Source organism: Biomphalaria glabrata, chromosome 9, assembly GCF_947242115.1.
Source record: "Biomphalaria glabrata chromosome 9, xgBioGlab47.1, whole genome shotgun sequence".
Lineage (NCBI taxonomy): Eukaryota > Metazoa > Mollusca > Gastropoda > Planorbidae > Biomphalaria > Biomphalaria glabrata.
In genome coordinates, this window is record NC_074719.1 from 2,398,730 (window position 1) to 2,415,722 (window position 16,993).

The 16,993-nt window shown below is 33.1% G+C and overlaps 1 protein-coding gene and 1 long non-coding RNA gene across 4 annotated transcripts in view; both read right to left on the reverse strand.

Moving 5' to 3' along the window:
• Positions 1-529, reverse strand: part of LOC106064618 (tetratricopeptide repeat protein 28-like) — a 30,667-nt gene extending 30,138 nt beyond the window's left edge. The window contains exon 1 of the mRNA XM_056040535.1: positions 381-529. Within this exon, the coding sequence (XP_055896510.1) occupies positions 381-485 (105 nt within the window). The 5' untranslated portion in view covers positions 486-529. The remainder of the gene's footprint in view (positions 1-380) is intronic.
• Positions 530-2,855: 2,326 nt separating this feature from the next.
• On the reverse strand, positions 2,856-6,696 carry LOC106076340 (uncharacterized). Of its 3 annotated transcripts, none has more exons than XR_008779704.1 (5): positions 6,346-6,696; positions 5,117-5,259; positions 4,606-4,705; positions 4,087-4,200; positions 2,856-3,482 (listed from the first exon to the last, which is right to left on the reverse strand). It is a non-coding gene; the product is annotated as an uncharacterized LOC106076340 (long non-coding RNA). The 3 variants fall into 3 exon arrangements; XR_008779705.1 differs by lacking the exon at positions 6,346-6,696 and adding an exon at positions 5,935-6,176; XR_008779703.1 differs by having other exon boundaries at positions 3,218-3,482; positions 6,533-6,693.
• Between the last annotated feature and the right edge of the window lie 10,297 nt (positions 6,697-16,993).

Consider the following 16,993-nt stretch of genomic DNA (forward strand, 5'->3'; position numbering starts at 1 on the left):
CAGTGATGTCATGTTATATATATTTTTTTGAAACATTCCCATAAGTCAGTGATGGCTTAGAGGTCAAAACAAGGAAAAGGGAAACTGCCATTCTTGTCAAACATGTTACTTGGCATCCAAGAAAGCTTTAAACCATGAAGTCTGATGTAATAAGACTGAAGATGTCACTGGAGATGATCTTGGTGGAAACAGCTTGGAACCCCATGCACAGAAGTGCATGAAATCTAAGTAAGTAAAGATTAGATACTAAGAGAACATAATTTTTCAAAATTACTATTCTGTACTCTGCCCCATTTTCAAGGCATCTAAACTCAACTACGCATCCTGGAGCAACAGTTTAAAAACAAAAAGAACATTAAAAATTCAATAAAATTTCCTACCTCATTGATTTCTTCAACTTCACTAATTGTTTCATTCCCCTCTGCTAGACTGGGAAGACTGAGGGTACGCAGCAATGAAGTATTAAGAATTGCATATTTTTCCATTTTCTTTGAATTTGTTACATAAGGAAATTAACTAGTTGTTGACGCCTATTTTTTTTTAGTAAAAAAAAAATGTTAATAAAAGTTTTTTTTCAAAATTTAACATTTTATATTAATTTAGACAAGTATGTATACATTAATTAAATTAAATATACATTGTGATATACAAGTTGCAGATGCGGAACTGGATGGATGGAAAACCATCACCATTTGTGGTCAGTTGGCTGCAAGAGTTTGCCAGAGAGCAAACCAATCCAAAACCAGATTTTCTGTTAGGGTTTACTCCCTTAGCGTTAGATCTTACAGGGAAACACACACTTCTCGACCTGTATGGCAACATTTATGCACTACGCAAGACAGCAGGGTTTCTGTCCAGGGCTTTTGCAAGAGAGGATTTGAGCCTCTCAAGTCCTCACTCTAATGGAGTTTGATGATGATGATGATGATGAGGGGTTTGGTTTCCGGCCACAGGGGGTGTCTGCATGCTGACAGAACAGATTCATACTGAATGGGAGAAAATGATAAAGAAGTATCTCACTGTCAACGGCCAATATCAAAATGATCTAGATCTAGTAACTAATTGATCTAGTAGTCAATTAAGATAAATTGTATGACACTTTTTAAATTAGTTAACTGGTCGAGAGACTAAGTACTTGGCTAGTCACGGCTACCTAAGAAGGGGCTCAAGGTTCGACGCCCGACTTGAGGAGAGTTGTGTTTACTGAGCGCCTAATGGGAATACAGAAAACCTTCTCCCAGATCCCCCCCCCCCACTGGTCCACAAATGAGATTAGACCATAGCACTCTGAGCATGCTATAAGCATGAAAGTAGCGCTATATAAAACCTATAATTAATTAATTAACAGTAGTTAGTAGGAGATCTAGATCTGAATTCTAAGTCTAGAATTTTTGTGTGTGTTTTTAATGGATATATATGCATAGCTGTAGGACCGTACATCGTACATACATATTACACATATAAAGGCAGCACTAGGGACCAAATGAGGTGGGGCAGGGCTAGGTGGGGAATGTGATTTTGAGTGCAAGGATGGTAAATGCATGCTAGCAAAATACTTTAGAACAGAAAGATGTTTTTAAGGCATCTGGTCTAGAGATTAGTTTGTTTGGTATTGCCTTACTGCTAGGCAGAGTTTCAGTTTCTAGGGTCACTGGTTTAGCCATGGTCGATGCGGCTCTTTATTTTCGTCACATTTAATTCACTATTTTCTCTCATTAAAAATATGGTCCCTATAGTGCAGCCTTTATATCTATATGTGTAATATGTATGACATTGTATCCTTCATTGTCTCAGTACTTAGCTTCACAGTTGTATTCCTGTAGGACCATAGAAGCCATAGAATGCAATTATATCTAGATATATAGCCCATACTACACTATAGAATGGCTGCCTGATCAAGCCTTATGCATGCTGGATTGTCATTTTGACTTGTCAATGGTCCCAGGTTCATACCCTGCCCACTGTCATCCCCTGTCGTCCTTCGGGAGGTTTGACTAGGAAGTAAATTATTTTCAACTCTGAAGGAACATCCAAAACATGTAAAACATTTTACATAGGCCCCCTAGATCTAGTTTTAGTATATACAATCAAGACTTTTATGATTTATCTTCTTTTTCTGAAAGAAGATGGTCATGACAACATCTCAACAGACAATGAATGATCACAATCTCAGAATCTATAAAAATAAAATCTAGACTCTACCGCTCTACCACTATCAGTCTAGTTATAGAGAATATAAATTTAGTTCTATTAGTCTTAGATCTATATATTCTGAGTAGATGGTAGATCTATACTATATTATACTCAAACTCTAATTTGTAGACTCTACCCTATAAACATGCCCATTACGGCCCAGTATCAGTTTTAATTAGGGTTATCCCCCTTTGCCCTAATTGCAGCCCTAAATAGCCCAAATTGGCCCCTAATGGGTGCGCATACCGTTTGCACATTGGCGTCATTAGGTTCCCATTAGGGACCAATACGGGCAACCCTAATCGTGCCAATATCGGCCCAGAATGGGTAAACCCACTTCCGGATTCATTGGGGATTTCCAGAATCGCGCCCTAATCAAGCCCATACTAGCCCCAGTGGTTTAGTAACTGAGATTTTCATTGGGGTTCAATTAGGGATAACCCTTATTGTGCCAATATCGGTCCGATGCTGGCCCTAATGGTTTAGTAATTGAAATATTAATTAGGGTTCAATTAGGGATAACCCTTATAGTGCCAATATCGGTCCGATGCTGGCCTGAATGGTTTAGTAACTGAAATATTTATTAGGGTTCAATTAGGGATAACCCTTATTGTGCCATTATCGGTCCAATTCTGGCCCTAATGGTTTAGTAACTGAAATATTTATTAGGGCTAAATTATGTATTATCATGCAAATACTGTCTCCGATGGTTCAGTCATTAAATTTTATTATGGCTTAATTAGGAATAATCTTTAATGTTTTTCAATACTGTAGTTTAAAACAAATTCATTAGTGATTTTTTGTTTATAATGCCCTTTTTGTTCAAATGCAGCTCAATGGTTTAGTATGAGATTTTTAACCTTTTACATAGGTCTAATTTCACACTGATGATTTAGATCTAGCAATAGAATTATTTGACATAATTGTTTGGAAATTATAATAATTGAATCAGTGCATGATTTCTATATACATCTAGCTATAATGTCAACATATTTATAAAGTAATGAACAAGTTAAATTACATTTTTGGGTTTGAACACTAGCAAACAATACAATTTTTGGTAACGTACTATATAAGACTTGCATGCTCTGATCATTTATTCTTAAATCAAACTTACACAATTAACTTTTTTTTATTTTTTATTCATGGAATAATTAACCAACACAAAAGACAAATATAACAGCGCAAACAAGATATCAAGACAGCATTTTCATTCAATTCTTAGCATTCTTTACAAGCTGACTTCAAGACTGGTGGCAATAATTCATATTTTGACTTCCATGCAGCAGCTGGAACAAACAAACAAACAAATAAATATTATAGTCATGTAATAAAACTACCTTCAAGCTGTATTAATAATAAAAAGAATCTAACAATTAAACATCAGAAGACCTTACATTTATCTATGTGGACATACTATTTAACGGTTATATTTCCAGCCCTTGATGATAAACGGTGCTCAAAAATTAGGTTGCTTCTAAAGCCTATTAAGCAACACAAAAATTAATGGTATTTCAAAATTTGGAGTTCAATCTTCTCCTTAAATTAAATGTTATGAATTGGTGTCAGCAAATGTGGCACTGGTATTTGACTATGCTAAAAGTGCAATGGCAGACTAGATCGAGCTAGGCTTCAATTCATTCAATATTATATTTTGTCCAATTTATTTATATTAACTTTATCACAGGCTCTTACTAATACAACTATATTCTGTTGTAATTAAAGTTCTATGGTAATTTTAAAAATAAGTTGGCTGAAAAGTTATTCTAGAATTAAAATAATTATCACAGTGAAACTTAAAAAAAACATAACAAAAAAAAAAAAAAAAATTAAAATTAAAAATTTTCTTTCAGATTGCTGATCAGTAATCTAAAAGCAAAATTTAATTCTTACCTTCTTGAGCAGGCTTGCTTATGAAAAGATGATGAACAGCATCTGTACTGCATGCATAGGTTATTATTAACCTAAAAGATTAATGTCAACTTCCCCTAAAGAAAATGTGGCGATCTGTTAAAAAAAAAAAAAAATAAAAACTTAAAAAATGTTTAAAGAATGCAAAAAAAAAAATATATTACAATAGAGGCAAAACACAAAATGTTTAAGGTAAGGTATACAAGAAGGATTGTTGCTATATAATGACATTAGGTCAAAAACAATTCTATGTAGGCCCTATTTTCATTGTATAAATGTTCATTATAATTTTTTATGCAAATTAATAATGAACTTAAATCTCAGTGAAATGACAAAAAGCTGAAGATATTGCTCTCAAACATTGTTTCACAAGATTAACATTTATTTTACATTTTTTTTATTTAATCGATTTGATCTCATTAAAATTTTCATTTGGTTTGGGGGGGGGGGGGGGGGGGTGTCACTGATCAGTAATCTTAAAGAAAAATTTATTCTTCGTACCTTTTTGAGCAGGCTTCCTCATGAAAAGATATTGAACAGCATCTGTAGTGCATACATAGACAATTCTTATTGTCAGCTGCCCTTAAAGAAAACTGACATTCTAAAAAAAAAAATACAAACAAAATAAAATTACAATAAAGACAAATCCTGAAATGTTTATGGTATGGTGTATAAGAAAAACTGTTGCTATAGCCTAATGATGAGACTCTGTATTTTTTCTATAACAGTATCCACACAATGAAATTTTAAAAAGCCTAAGCCTTAGCTAGATAGGAATGAATCCTAGATCAAATTGTAGAAAAATGTATAATATAATAATTAGTATTAAGACCTCTAGATATTCTAGCTAGATCTAAATATAATCTAGATCTATGTCTAGTTTATAGATCTAGAATTTCTAGATCTGTATAGATCTATTTAATTCTATTACATAGAGCCTAGAGTCTTTAAAATTTACAAAAAATAAAATCTAACATATATTGAGTATTGGTGAATAAAGATCTAACGCTACCTGGACCTGGTTATATGGTATGCACGATGGACTGTTTGGTCGCCTCATTGGTCTCTGCATGGTCGTCTGGTTCATACCCTGCAACTGCCATCACTTCCCTAAGCTCCTTTGAGGTTTAGACTACCAAGTAGATATCTTCAACTCTGAAGGAACATTAAAAAAAACAAAAAACAATGTCAATATAGGGCTATAGTCTATAGCAGCTATAGGGTTAGTCGTTAGTGGTGTTAGTCTATTATATAGTAATATAGATATATACTATATATATACATATTTTTCTAGACATCTCAATATCTGTAATTTTAAAACCAATATAAACGTTTGATTTTATTTATTTGTGTAAATTTAAACATTCTAAACTCTAGACTAGATTGTCAAGATCTGGAGTGTAGGCCTAATATTGTACATTAGTCTCTTCAAAGTAAATATCTCTATTTTATAAGATTATAAGTCTATAGGTCTATGACTATAACTAGTTACTAGATCTAGAATTATTTAATCTAAATGACCTATCGCCTTTTATAGTATGAAAAAATTAAAGATCAGTCTGTATTAACAATATATAATTAAATATTATTCTATATTAATCTATATCTACTAAATTTTCTAATAACAACTAACATCTATTCTAGATTTAGAATCTAGACTATTCTAGACTATCTTTTATTAGATCTAGATCTAAGTTTACTAAGTCTTAGTATATCTTATAAGTCTAACTAGGTCAATTTTTTCTAACCTCAAAATATTTGAATTAGAATAGAACTAAAATCTATATGAGTATGAGTACTATGAGTATAATAATTATTATATTAATATACCAAAGTGTCCAAAGTCCTAAGTCTAAGTATTAGTTTACAGTTACGTGACTAGATAGGCATATAGACTAGATCTAATATTCTGCCCTAAAAGTTAAAAGGTAGTAGATTTAGATTTAAGATCTAGATCTAGTAAGTCCTTAACTAAATCTAATTCTTTGCTGCAAATGCTATTCATGGTAGATTCTAGAATCTATTCTAAATAGTAAATCTAGTCATAACGCATGCATGTTAATCACTTAAGTTAAGTCGTCTAGATCTAGAATAATCTAGATTTAATAGGTCTCAAGTCTAGATATATAATATATATATATTAATAATATTATATCGTACTAGATCTAGTAGCCTATTACTACTATTAGATATTATAATAAAACTAGTCTAGGCTTAAGACTTTAACTCATAAGTTACGACCATTCCAATTTAATTTCCATGGCTGCTGCCATGAGTTGAAGAACATATGCCGATGATATGCATTGATATCAAGAAGTACAGCTCATATAATTATTTATAATAGATCTATTATATTAATGAAAGTCTAGATTGACTAGACCTAGAGTGACTATAGCTCTATAACTTGTAGTATAACTAATAACTTAACAGATTTAGATCTAGATCTAGCTAGCTCTAATTTGATCCACGTGTGTACGTTCTAGAGTGAAGACTGAATAATCCAGTTTGTGCCGAATATCGCGAGCTTAAAAGAAATAAATGCTTCTTTTTCATTGGTCGAAAAAAATGTTAAAATGTATAAAACTTTTTCTTTAAAATCTAAATCTAAAAAAAAAAACAACAAAAAAAAAAACAAATATGTTCTCCTTTAACTTTAGATTATATGTGTGATTAAATATTACTAGATATAGATTATAGATATATTTTTTTAGTGCGCACATTAAAAAATCAGACACACACACACATACACTATTTGATTACGAAAAGTCTGCATTGGGCCCATACGGGTAAAACTTCACTATTCCAGATAGGGATTTTCCCAATAGAACCCTAATTAATTTTTTTTTAAATCTTAATATTACTTACAAAAAGGATTCAAAGCAACATTTAGCTTTAAGACGATTAATACTACATTTTAAAACATCATAATATTGTTTTTTATGTTATAATAAAGATTTCATCATGTTGGTTCTGGCGTGATTGGGGAAATCCCACACCGGCACGAAAGCGGAAAGACGTTAACGGCCCAATAACTAAAATCCCACACCGATCCGTTAACGTTTTTATAGGGGCGATTGTAAGTAGGTCAATCTACCCAATGAAACCTTATTACCCCACACCGCGCCAGAATGGTTTTGATGGGGCTTTGTTTATAGGGATATATACTGAGAATGGAGTCAGAGTATAGTACTGTAATTAGTGTAATAGTATAAGTATAGGCTATAACTATAATAATACTATAGAATAGACTTTTTAAATTGTAGGCCTATAGATCTAGTTAAGTAATCTTAAATAATTTAGATCTAGAAAAGTTAAGAAAAGTCAAAAGATCTAATTTAGATAGATCTAGTATAAAATAAAGTATAATTTTACCAGCTTTATTAACTTTGTAAATTATTTGAGATTAGTTCATTTTGCCAGTTCAAGAATCAATTCAATCTAATCTATCATTAATCAATTAATCATACTCAATACTCATTAAATTATACCTCTACTCTACCTGGTCGTGCGAGAGGTTTGGGCTAGGAAGTAAACTTTAACTATCTTTAACTTCAAGTTCAACTCTGACTAAAACCTAAAAGTCTGACTGAAGGCGAAGCCCACTGATTTGACTGAAGGAACATCCGAAATATGTAAAACATTTTATAAACTAAACAAATACTCTTCTCCATCTTCAAATCTAGATCTAGATTATAAGCAACTATAATAGATTTACTAGATTATGACATTCTAGACCTAGACCTGTCAATTTCTTATATTTCTACGGCTACGCACTGTAGATCTAGACCTAAATCAGTAGTTTAAGTAAATCTAGTGAGTCAATCTAGTCTATTTAGTAGGACGTAATCATCTTCTTTTTTGAAGTAACGTCTGTATTATATAAGATATTTGGTTGCTACCATTTTGTATCTATGTCAAGCGTGCAGACCTATATATATAGAGAGATGTATATTATGATACTGATCTTTCGTATATGGTTAGGATTGTATACAGGTCTGTGGGTTGTAAAATGTTTTGTAAAATGTTTTACATGTTTCGGATGTTCCTTCAGAGTTGAAGATAATTACTTCCTAGTCCAAACCTCCCGCAGGACGACGGGGGATGGGAGCGGGCAGGGTTTGAACCCGGGACCATCGATAAATCTGAACGACAGTCCAGCGTGCAAACCGCACGACCAGGCAGCCATCCTCGACCAGGCAGCCATCCAGGCAGGGTTTGCTACAAAAACTAGATCGTGCCTAGGTCTACAAACAAAACGAACTTTTTGAAATTCAAATTATTAGACCTAGAGTCTATAGATCTATAAAATATAGATCTAGTTCCATGACCATGGTTTACCTTTCGAGTTAATCTATATATAGATGGAATAGATATAGATGTCCTAAACTAGATCTAGATATATCTAGTAAATCCAGAAAAATGTCAGTTGTTAAGAGTAACAAAAAAACTAAAACAAATTAATTCCACTTATCTTATTCATGGCAAACCAGTATCACAGACTAAAAACGCAAAATACCTAGGTGTTATAATAAATGAAAAACTATCATGGAATCCACATATTGATGAAACTACAAAAAAATCAAACAAAGCATTAGGATTTATTAAAAGAAATTTCTATAAATCAAATAAGAACATAAAACTAAAATGTTACTTAACCTTGGTTAGGCCAATAATAGAATATGCATCCTCCGTTTGGGACCCCTCAACTCAAGAAAACATTAAGAAACTGGAACAGACACAAAATAGAGCAGTGAGATTCATAACAAACGAATATTCACATTTGACTAGAGTAACACCTTTAGTTAAATCACTAAATTTAGAAAGCCTTCAGGACAGAAGGCTCAAAAGTAAAGTAGCAATCATACATAAAACACTGAACCATAATCTTCAAATACAAAAACAAAATTTAATAAAATACTCTGAAAGACACAAAGATAAAGGCACATTCCTCGTCCCATATGCTAGGACAAATTTGTACAAATACTCCTTCTTCCCTAGTGCTATTAGAGCATGGAATGGGTTGCCTGAGCTAGCCAGGAAAACCAGTGACTTGGCAGAATTTAAGTCATTGGTTAATATGCATGACTAAATGCATGACGCGTAGGACGTAATCATCTTCTTTTTTGAAGTAACGTCTGTATTATATAAGATAAGATAAGATAGGAAACAAATCAGTTGAAGCTGTAGTTGGCAGTAGTCACTAAACAAAACAGTATTAGTATTAGTATTACTGAGTATTCACTCACTACTATACTATTGGCACTGGCACTAGTGACTAGAATCTACTTTTCTAGATCTATCTTTCGTTTCAGTTTCCTCACTTCTGCTCAGCCTACTAGTCTACTTCAGTTCAGGAGCTCATATTCGTAACAGTAACGCTAACAGTTTAGTAACAGTACGAGTCATTTTATTCTCGTTTATTGCTGGGCCTGTGACATGCCACAACACCAGATGTCCCGTGAGGCTGACTGGTGCAATTTCATGCGAGAAGAGTGTGACCAATGGAACGAACATTAGAAATGCAACACAAATCAGCTGGGTGGATGAGGATTTAAATCCCATTGTCATAGAAATCGCAGAAACAAAATACTTCCACAGGAAGTATCACCATGGGCAGTGGCGAGAAGAACATTGGGTCTTTGGAGGTATTGAAAAGGCAGTGGACGCTGTTTTATGGTAGAAGTACCTGACAGAAGTGTGCAAACACTGGAAAATTTAATAACACAGTATATTCTGTCCGGTAGCCATATTATTTCAGATGGCTGGGCAGCATACCCCAATATAAGCCGAATCAGAAATGGAATATACTCACATTCAGTAATAATCCATGAACAAAACTTTGTGGATCCAAATGACTCTGATATTCTCACACAAAATGTTGAAAACTTATGGATGAGGGCCAAAAGTAAACTGAAGAGACAGTTTGGCACTGGCAATGACTTGTTTAATGCCTCATATTTACAAGAGTTTACCTACAGAAATAGCATCCGTGAAGGAGAGATTTTTTCAAATTTTCTTATTACTATTGCTGAAAATTATTCTTGAATTATTACGTATATGTTATATTTAAATCTAGTGCATATAAAATATGCATAGATTGTACAAATGCTATCCATTACACTATTTTAATTTTTTGTGTTGTATCATTTTTTACTCTTTTGAACTACGAGACTTTCCTCTATTTAATGTTCAACTTACTTCTGCTTTTATTTTGTTGATTTATTCAAATTAAATGTCAAATGCATAGTTCACATGTGTATACATTTGAAAAAAAAAGTAACATCTAGGAGTTTGTTTTATTATTATAAAACTCTTTATCTAATGTAATCTATAACAAACACTAGCTGAATTTTTAAAATAGATTTAATTGCTAATTTGACAATAAAAAGTATACAATTACATAATAATATAATACATGCACATTATACCAAACTACACAAATTATAATAACTTAACAAGACTAATTGTTCTATCTTCATTAATGACTGGACAAAGAAAGTTGGTAACAACACGTTAGCCAGGTATTTTTTAGAAACCAGCACAAAAAAGGAAATACAGCCAATCTGGTTTGTTATACCTTTTTCAAAATGGCAACCCCGCCCGTAAAATAGGAAATTACAGTAAAAGTTTACTAAAATTTACAGTTCTATAGATCTAGACAATCTAGTCCTGAGTATAGATCCCTATTCTAAGTCTGACTCTGAATCAGTTGTCAATTTATCATCTTTTGTCACTTATGAAAAAGTATGCATAGCGGCATATCATCATTTCTTGATGTGAACTTATTTTTAGCAAATTACTCAGTAATCTGAAGCGGTGATGATTCATACATCAGCTGCATTTAGGGGAGATCATGCATGTTGCAACATTCCATAAAAATCCATGACATTGTTTTTGCAAAAAGAAAAAAAATATTTTTAAAATTTTTAATTCACCTCCACACATTTCATGAAATTATGTACACAGTATTGAGTAAGGTGACCAGATATTTGGGGAGCAAAAGGGAGACACATGTAATGAATAAAAAGGCTATGATTCAGAGAAATGGTGCTTCCAACAACCTTTACATCAATATAGTATTGGATTTTAAAAATTAAAAAAAAGAAAAGCAGTACTTAAATTAAAATTGTTTCTACCTTATCTTCTTCTCACCTGTTTTGATGATGGCCCGACACCATCAATTTGCTAGGCTGTTGCTTTAAACCATACTTCAAGGATGCTTGAATCTCCATGTCAAGTTTCGGTTCTGCCAGATAGTTTCATACATTTTTCATTAGGAGTTTTTGCTGTCAAAAGTTACACTTAAATATCAAAAGTCCTTTTAGTGTTTCCACATACAAACTCTGTATTTTCATATCAAATCATTCAAGGCGCAGAAAACTCAGTAAGCGTTAGCTCCTGGTAGAAATTAAACAAATTCATCCATATTTTGTATTTCTTCATAGGACAATGAATTCTTCTCAAAATAATAACATCAACCCTTTGGGCATAGATTGCCTACTTGGGAAGCAAACTTTGCCTGAGTCAGCCAGGAAAACCAATGACTTAGCAGGCAAATTTGGTTATTATCTTTGATTTGAAAATGAGGATGTTATATCCAAAATAATTAATAATAAATAATAATAATAATTTTATTTATAAAGTGCTGTTAACAAACAAAATGTAGTAATTGCAGGCTTTCTGAAATGGTGTCCTAGGATGGAACATCTTTCAGTGTGATCCATCTGAAAGCATTAACTGTCGAATCAGCTGCTTCTCTCTCTGAGATACTCACCACAATTTTTGTAAATCTTTGCTACATCATCTTTTTTAACCAACCTGCATCATCCATAGTAGTAAGTTACATGCATATCAGTAATTTGTTAGTGAAAAACCTTTGAATGCTACTTTCTGTGCATTTCTGAACTAATTCCTTATTGGCAGAAGATAGGCCAACTTTGGGAGCTCTGGCATTTGTCAATCAACAAGCAGTAATGTTGTATGTAACATTGCCATAATGCAGTGATTTCCACACTTGTTCCGTAGACAATCTGAGTAATTAGCTGAACACTTTGCTTATTTTTTTAGTGTAGATTAAATCTTGTGGAGACCTACTAGTTAATTATATCAGTAGATCATTGAACACAAATTAGACCTCATGAAACACTAAGGTTCCGCAGAACACTGTTTGGGAAACACTGGTATAATGTGTAAAGAAACTTTTGATTATGAAGAGATTATTCTTGTGACAAGAAATATGATTTCAAAGCAGGATATCAGCACATCTGGTCATCTTATGTTAAACATATTCTTAGAATGTAGGTAGGTATCAATTGTCATTTAATGCTGGCACATTATCAGAAAGCTAAAATCATGTTCTGGATTTTTTAGATGAAATAATTTGTCTTTTTCATCGTTTGATTGAGTTTAGTCCCTTGAAATGAGAATATCATATGTACACATTTTAAATAGAATTTTCTTAACATATACTGTTAAATTCTTTGTAATACTGCTACATAACAGCTAACCTTTGGTCATCCCATCGTTCTTTGGTGACCCTACTCCCCGGCTCCTGTCAGACTATCAAGACTCAACTGTACTTAAACTTTGTGACCTACATAAAGTTACAAACGATATGCTGACACTGCTGAGTGAGGATGCGGATAAAAAATAATTGTCTTTTCTATCATTCATTATTTTTATAATTTAAATATATTTTATTACATTTAGCTGAGTGGTTTATTATTAATTACTGTATTAATATAATCTCACATGGAGATATAAAATAGTAGCTATACATTATATCTATGGTCAATAAAGTCTAGAGCCAGGCCTTCAGAAGAATATTTTGTTATATACAATATTTAGAAAAATGTTAATTTTATATAATTTCAGTTATCATGCCTAAAACAAAGAGGACTGCACCAGTTGTGACTCTAAAGTTTAAGTTTCTCATTGAACACTACAGTGATTTACCACAGTCTGGATCTGGTGACACAACTCAACTTTGCTTGAAATGCCATGCTCTACATTTTCATTAAAAATGATTCCTCCTACACCACTACCTCAAGAATAATTTCTTCCTCCTTTGGCCTCTCTTCTTCCCAAACTATGAATATGTTAAAAAAAAAATAGATTTTCCACACACTTGCAAAATATTTTTTTTTAAAATTGACATTTAAAAGAAATACAAAATATTTGCTTGCAATGTTTTTATCATTATTGAACCAAATTTAATTACAACACCAGTATTAGAGAGTGGGTCTTCTCAATTCAGTGACGAAACATTTTCAGTAGTTCAAGTCATGCCCAATAAAACCAAGAGGGTTGTACCAATTAAAACAGAGGACTCTAAACTATTCAAGTATCTTTAAATCTTAGTGAGAATTATAGTGATTTGTTCTAACCTGGATCTGATGATGCACCTACCAATAAATCATATGTACTTGAAGGACATCTCCAGCTTAATTACTAAGAAAGTCAACCCACAACCACTGCAAGTTTCTACAGTTTTAGCAGTACTTTGAACAATTCAACTTAACCTGCGCAAAATCGACCAGCAAGTGATGCTTTGACACCAAGAGAAGAAACATTACAACTACGTGTCTCTTTACATTCACAGTCTAAAAGTGAAGAATCATCAGAAAGACATGTCTATTTACTGTCACAGACTAGAAGTGAAGAAGAATTTAAACACAGAACAGAAACGGAATTTAAAACAAGATTTAAATCACAGACGACATTAATAGAAAATTTAAAGCAAACTGTAGTCCGTAAAAATACAATGATTAGAATCTTAAAAATAGATTAAATGACTTGTGTAGTGTATCTGGCAGAGAACAGTGTTTACAAATGAAATGTTCATATTCAGAACAAAAGAAAAGAGCCCAATGGCATCTAAAAAAATTAATGAAAGGTCTTTCAGATAAAGATCTTGCCATACAGACTCTTCAACTGGACAAACTACTGCTTGAAAACAAAGTTAAAGAATTATAAGGTCAAGTTACGTTGATCAACAAACTCTAGTGATACATCATCATTGTTGATATGGTGCGCAAAGGTGCACGCGTTCAATATAATAAAGTATCATTCTCCGCCATGACACTAATGGTTGTTGTTTGTTCAGTTCAGATGTTTTTTGGTCGGATGACTCGAACACTGATACCAAACAAAAGGAGTAACATTAAGATTTCTACATGTCAAGAGAACATTATGAGAAGGAAAGAAAAACGTCAGATGAGTGTAAAAACATCTTATGATAAGAGGTCAAAAAATTTAAGTCAGCTGAAAACTGGACAGATGGTCTATTTCCAATCTCCTAATGACCCTACATGGAGACGTGGAAGAATTCAGTCTCAAGTCAATCAGAGAGCTTACATTATTCGAGGTGACAATGGTGCAGTGTACCAAAGAAACAGAGTGCATATTAACCCGAACAGAGAAACAGAAGAAGATATATTTCCCGATACTGATAACAACATACAGGACAATAGAACTCAGGATCAACACGTTCGCCACTCATCAACTCATCATTCCCTGCGACCAAGGGATCAGTTGAAGAAACCGACAAGATTCAATGACTATGTGTCTTAATGAACTATTGAATGTTGATTTTTAAATGTGATATGTTTCATATTGATTGAAGCGTATACATGTATGTTACGTTTAGTTGTTTATGTTGTTGTTGTTTTATTTTTTTTCTATGATACTCCCCGAAATGTTTTATTTTTTTTTAAAGAAAAGGGGATGTTGATATGGTGCGCAAAGGTGCACGCGTTCAATATAATAAAGTATCATTCTCCGCCATGACACTAATGGTTGTTGTTTGTTTATTGCTGACTGTGAACCTAGATCATAATTAACAATCATCATCATCAAACTCCATTAGAGTGAGGGCTTGAGAGGCTCAATTCCTCTCTTGCAAAAGCCCTGGACAGAAACACTGCTGTCTTGCATAGTGCATAAATGTCACCATACAAGTCGAGAATTTTGGGTTTCCCAGACCTGTCGAGACGGAGATCAGCAAGTCTGGGGCAGCCAAACAGAATATGAGGCACGGTTTCCTCTTCTTTCCCGCAGCGGGGGCACAGTGAATCAAAATTTGGCCATAGCCGCGAGAAATATGAGCCAACAGGACAACTAGTGATACAAGTTATGTGTCTACTTCATCCTATATCAATTTGTAACTTATTTCTGTAATCCATTTACTTTTTGACTTTCATTAATTAGATATCTTCTTATTAGTCATTTTTCATAATTATTTTCTTTGAATTTTGTTTTGTTGTTATACTTATTCAGTGTGAAGAATTAAGTTTTTTATTTATTCTATGGGATATCAGTTTCAGGCCTTTGACTTCAACTTGTCCAACAATCATTTGTACATCATCTCAACAATCATTTGTACTTCATCTCAACAATCATTTGTAATCTCAACAATCGTTGGTACATCATCTCAACAATCACTTTCACATCATTTGATTCATTAATCACTTGTGCTTCACCTAAACCAACAATCAGTTTGAAGTCATCTGATTCCCAATCTTTATCTGAACTAATAACTGTATAGCATCCTATCAAACAAGCACTTTTGTATCCTCTGAGCCAACAATTACTGATTCAGCAATCACTTTGGCTTTACATAGACCAACAATTACTTGTAAGTTATCTGATTCAGCAATCACTTTGGGTTTATATGAACCTATAATTACCTGTATATCATCATCTTCATCAAGTGCTTTTTGTTATAAAGTTATTAACTCCAGCATAAATCCCTGGATCCAATGTTCAAGCACATCATAATATCCAGTGGTCATTCTTATGTTGTCATGGCTGCCTGGTCGTGCGGTTTGCGCGCTGGACTGTCGTTTGAATTTATCGATGGTCGAGGGTTCAAACCCTGCCCGCTCCCATCCCCCATCGTCCTGCGGGAGGTTTGGACTAGGAAGTAACTATCTTCAACTCTGAAGGAACATCCGAATTATGTAAAACATTTTACAAACATTCATAAGTTTGATGTATAATCACACTTGAAATGTCATTCTTGTAAATATTGTAAGTAAAATTTGTATTCTATGAATGATTTTTGTTTTCTCTTTTGGTTCCCACAGCAATAATGTATACTTTTTTATTCATGGTTTCAGACCTAACTCTAGTCTTCAAGTATTTTTCTAGTCTGAGTAGCTCAAAGATATACTTCTAGGTTTTATTGTTGAGCAAAGATACGTAAGGCATTAACAGTTTATTAATAATTTTATGAAGATATTTAGTTTAATTTTGTCAATTGTTTTAGGTGTAATGGTTATGGAATGTTTAAATATTTATTTTTATTAATGGTACTCAGGTTTGAAAAGTTCAAATGTAACATACATCTTCATTTCGCAAAATGTATGGTGGTTAGAATGGAAAAGTAACATGTTGAATGGTTTGACCTAGCAAACCTGTTATATAGATTATACATAATTTAGCATTGCTACTACATCTCTTTTTTTTTTTTTAACTAAGTTATCGAAATTGCATATAATGATAATATCCAAATTTTTTATATGGTTTTTGAGTAGTTCCTACATTATATTCATTAAACTCTGTGTTTAAATAAAATGTTCAGATTCTGGTTAGACTGTATCTGCACTGAGACACTGGATTTGACTTTTTTTTTTTTAGGGTTTAATGAAAACTGAGCGATTTACTTCCTGGAATGTTTCTATTCCTGAAATGACTTGGCAGAATTTATATAGTTCGTCCATCGTGGTTCGATGATGACCACTTTGTCATCCAGGGGGCTGAGGGCTTTGCACTGGGGTTTTATGCCTCCTCATGTGGCTGGTGAGACCTATGTGAGCCCGGAATGTTCGGCTGCACACTGGGCAGGTTATTCCAGCTGGAGCTAGTGTCGTTTGTCTTGCTTTTCTTT